General features: G+C 38.8%; 1 protein-coding gene across 1 annotated transcript in view; it reads right to left on the bottom strand.

Moving 5' to 3' along the window:
- Positions 1–1,221: 1,221 nt before the first annotated feature.
- Positions 1,222–4,989, bottom strand: part of LOC122065930 (receptor-like serine/threonine-protein kinase At2g45590) — an 11,209-nt gene continuing 7,441 nt past the window's right edge. Inside the window, exon 2 of the mRNA XM_042629755.1 lies at positions 1,222–2,621. Coding sequence (XP_042485689.1) covers positions 1,428–2,621 — 1,194 coding nt within the window. The 3' untranslated portion in view covers positions 1,222–1,427. The remainder of the gene's footprint in view (positions 2,622–4,989) is intronic.

Below are 4,989 nucleotides of genomic sequence, written 5' to 3'. Positions count from 1 at the left end.
TTGTACCATGCCTGTCTGCCAGGAACAGAGCATTTAAACACAATTCAATCCTGTTAAGGGTATCCGAGGGAAATATCTGAGGCTTCAACCAAGTTCAACTACCTTAGTCCAATGTAGCTTTTGGAAAGGGTTTTTGTTTGGAATTCTTGTGAAAGATTTTAGGTTGGAAAACTAAGAATCAATTAAGACCATATACAACCAGGGAGACTCTGGGTTTAAGAAGATGCATCGATATATAATCCTGGTTCATGTCTGTTGAACATTTCATGGTTATGGTATCTTCTGAAATAGGTCAGAGTTGTAGCTCTACCCATCTGAAACGTATGATCATCACAATTCACATGCCAGACATCCAAACTTCTGTTAAATCAAGTTCTAAAATTTATTTTGTCATGCTTCACCCATGACTGCAAAGTTTGAGAACCCAATTTCTGATGTAGGAGACCTGCTCCCCTTCTTTACATAAAATATTATTGGAATAGTTTTGGTTTATTCTCTTCTGTCCATCTCTCTTTCCTTCTAAGTTTAATGCAAAATACAAACTTTCTTCGACATTTTCCGAGGGTGATCTAGGTGGGTATAATAGAATTGGAATAGTTTTGGTTTATTCTCCTCTGTCCATCTCTCTTTCCTTCTAAGTTTAATACAAAATACAAACTTCTTCGACATTTTCAGAGGGTGATCTTGGTGGGTATGCTAGAAATTTAGGATATGGTGGTTCAAATTCATTTAAGACTGCCCCTCAACGCCATCAAAAAACGCCATCTGAGCTGTGATCCCATTGGAAAACTTTTAAAGTATGATCATGGCGACTGAAAATAGCAGAAATTTACATAGGATGCTTTCCCACGGCCATTGATGCAAAATCCATCGGAAGCTAAAGAACGAACGCAATAACTTTTCGAAAGTAGTAGATTTGGAAAAGTTTGCAGGAAAAAGGGGATTAAAGGGAAACTTTTCCAAAGCTAAGAACCTTTTCACGGAGCAGAAATCTAGAAGCTCATTAAATCCTCAGCAAAAAGTGAAATTAATGAGAAGGGTACCCTAACAGTTGGGGCAATGATTGATTACTGAAATTTACGCTTTTCATCCTACTCTGGATAAAGCAATTCAGACAAGTGTTGTTGAAGAAGGGAGACGACAATGGTTCTCTACGAAGATCATGTTCAAAATTGAGATGGATTTGTATGACACAGAAGAACAAATCTGAACAATATCAAGTGAACTGTGAAACGAGACATAATTCATTCAATGAAATATACTCGTCGTTCTTTCTTTTTTCCATTTTTTTTTTTACAAATCCCCCACAAAAAGAAGTTAAGAAGATGAATAAAAATGTCCCATACCGGTACAAATCTACTTCTCATGAAAATGGGATTTCTCTCTTTTTTCTCTTTTTAGTGCCGGAGAGACATTTCCCAAATAACTCACCGGGCCTTCTTCCTGGACTTGAACGGAAAATTAGAGGGTGGAGAAGGGGAGAATTCAAATGGCAAGTGGGGAGGCTCAGACTCACCGGAAAGCATGGCCACGACTTCTTTCATGGAGGGCCGATGCACAGGCGAGCGTTGCAAGCAAATGAGTGCGATCGTGATGCAGAGAAGCGCTTGTTCTGGGTCTAGAGACTGAATGGATGGATCGACAAGGTCCAGCAATTTCCCAGTGCGGGCAAGATGACGAGCCCATGAAATGAGGTTTGCTCGTTCGAATTCAGACATGGGTGAACCAGTTACCTGGAGAGGACGTCGCCCAGCGATGAGAACTAACAACAGAACCCCAAAGCTGTACACATCGCACTTCTCAGAGAGCTGCCCACCACCGCCATACTCAGGGGCGACGTAGCAGACGGTGCCTCTCATGCTTGGGGTACTACTGATACCGCCGCTCTTGGGGATCTCTCCGCTTGCCCAGTCCAAACTGTTACGCCGACCACCGTTCCGGAACTCTCCGCTGAGCCCATCTAACCACCAATCCACACTGCTCCGACTACTCCTGCTACGGTTTTTCTTCCTCTTCTCAGGGACCAAATCCTCATCCCTCTGCCACCAAAGTTCGCCTGCACTACTACCGCTTATGGAATTTGGGCCCTTTTTCTTATTTTTCTTGGCGAGTTCTTCACAGAACTCCTCCCGCCACCACTCTCGCGGCTGTCGGCCCTTTTCCTTCTTGGGGATCTTCTCCTCATCCAAGCAAGTCCACCACTCCAACCGCCTCTGTTTCTTCCGTTCTGATCTCCCACTGGGCTTCGCCGTAACCGTATTCGTAGCCTCATTGGCAGAAGCTGAAGCAGTAATCCAATCGCTTTTGGGTCTCTCCTTCTTAATCTCATTCCCAATCCACTCCATCACATAGTCCTTGACACCCCCTGAGTCAGAAGCGCCTCCGCAATTTTCCTGACGCCACCACCAATCCTTTCCTGAAACACTCTTCTTTCCGCCCCTCCGGTTCCCTCCACCACCAATTGTGTCCTTGCTACTATCAATACTGAGCTTATCGAAATAACCCTCCGACATGCTCGTCTTGTCCAAGATCTCCGAAGGGGACGCCTCTGCCACAAAGGTCGTCTCCGGTGATGCTTCAGCATCCGAAACCCTGATGAAACTCTCAGGCGACAGGTTCACCTGAAAAAGTAATCAGGTTTGATTCAAATTTCCCCTTTTCACTTATAGAATTTATATGAATTGGAATGATTTTGAAATTTGGTTGAACTGGAACGATCTTGAAATTTAGATGCACTGCAATGATATTGAAATTTGGTTGAACTGGAACGATCTTGAAATTTGGTTGGATTGGGAATTTTGAGTCGAGGTTGAGGTCCGGAATTACCGAAGCTGAAAAGGCCTTCTGGTTCAGTGATTCTTGCTGCTTTTCTCGATTTACAGAAGAGTTGTAGAGTATATCTTTCTAATTCTTTCTGCATTCATAATTTCATTTGCATTTTACTGTTCTATTTTCTTTGATCCATTTTTTATGAATACGAACATAAATTTTTTGTTTCTTTCTTGTTTAATGTTCTGTGCTTCGTTAGAGAGCTGTCCTTTACTTAATTTGAAGCTTGAACTGCTACATTGCCTGTAATTGCTTTGATGAAAACGGCAGACGAGTTCAATTTCTTTTTCTTTTCTTCCTGCTTTTCTGTTGTTTTAAATGCTTGGGCTCATTCCTGCTATAACGTTTTTCTTCGTTATTGGTTGGATTTGCATTCGTCATTTAGAAAGCCACCAGCCACCAGGAAATGTTTAAGGTGGTGAGCCCCAAATAGGGCAGCAAGTTTGATCAATTCCAAGCACCGCAAAAGGTTTTGAAGTGCATACTTTTGGTCTGATGCGTTGAGATGGATTACTTTCCCCTTCCACTATTTGATTAATGTCTCTTGCTCTGATAATTCCTTGAGGGAATTAAATTTGATCCCCTTCATACATTGCACTTGGTTGTTTGTAGGTTTTTTCTTTGTTGGCATTTTAATTTTATTTTTTGATGAACCCATCACTCTCAGTATTTAAGTTAGAAGATGCTGGAAAAGAAAGAAATCCTGGAATACTTTGGTTTTCATCTTCCTCTGCCTTTTTAGATTCTTTGTTTTGCATGCCACATGTTTGATGCAAAATAATGGACTATTTATTGCTTAGAGCTCTTGTCCTGTTGATGTTAGATTACTTATTCTCATGTTTTGTATTTTCTTAATTCAAATCACTTCTTTCCAGGTGAAAATAATCCATGTGAAGGTTCATTGAACTATTGTGTGGTAATGGTAGATGATTTCAAGCCTTGGCAATCCCTTAGTTGATGCTGAACCTTTAATGTGGCTATATTATTAGTGTGTTTTTGGGGTACTCTGTGAAAGTATTTTGATTTTTATGATGTTTCTCTTCGACTATACTATTATTCAAGATGGTTAAGTAAAATTGTTAAAGGATTATTATTTTGGATGATTGTTGCAAAACATTCTTGATGCCATTGGTTATATTTTTGTGTCATCACCAGGCAGTTGGTATAAAAATTCTTGCGTCCCTTAGCAGAAAGGATGTAAAAAGGATTTGCGGCAATAATTATCCTGATTGGATATCTTTTCAGATGTATGAACAGGTAAGTTGTCCCTTATTTTTATCTCTACAGAGTTTATTATTTTAATTTTTATTTGGGATTTTATGAATATGTTAACTACTTGAATGATTAATATTCAGTACATAGGTGAAGTAACAACTAGTCAATCAGTAGGGTAGCTTTTATACATGGGAGGCATGCATTTTATACAATATATGATAACTTTCTCATTCATAGAATTTTTTTTTTTTGTTTTAATTGCTTTTTTCATTTTTTTCCTCTGGTGTACCAGTGTTCAATATGCATTTTCAGGTTGATACTTACTCGATATACCAGTGTTTCAATACAAGTTCTCGTCCTTGATTGAAGTTCAACTTTCCTCCACTTTATATTTCTTCAGGAAATGTATATCTCTGGTTTGTAATAGTGTAACCACGTTGAGGCGTTTCAAACATCCACTTGTAGGTTTATCCTGTACCAAAATAAATAATTCCTGTGACTTGACCATAATATAAGTTGATGAATGTTAAAAAAAAAAAATGAATATGAATGCTTTAGTTTTACTTGTGAACTGGTTAGTTTAAGTGTTGCTTTCTCATGCATGAAGTGTTATTGCCTTGAAATTATGTTGAACGTATTAAGTCTTCTTTTCATGTTTTTGTTGTATTTGTTCAATCCAAGAATGTCATTTCTTTCAGGTGAAATGGCTAAACAAGGAACTGGAAAAACTGTCGCCTTTTCTTGCAGAAGTAAGCTTCTCTTCCTTTTTATTGAGTAGTCATCAATTGATTTTGGTGACCATTTTCTGTTTATTTAATGTTATATTTTTCTTCTCGATTACATACAATGCCCATGCTTTCCTTGTTAAGTTTGGTATTGTAAGTCTGTTTTTTTTTTTCTTTTTTCTTTTTTCTTTTTTTAATTGAATTTGGAGAAGCAAATTTT

The sequence above is a fragment of the Macadamia integrifolia genome, unplaced genomic scaffold, assembly GCF_013358625.1.
Source record: "Macadamia integrifolia cultivar HAES 741 unplaced genomic scaffold, SCU_Mint_v3 scaffold2154, whole genome shotgun sequence".
Lineage (NCBI taxonomy): Eukaryota > Viridiplantae > Streptophyta > Magnoliopsida > Proteales > Proteaceae > Macadamia > Macadamia integrifolia.
Note: the sequence above shows the minus strand (reverse complement) of the source record. Positions and strands in the feature narration are given on the sequence as shown.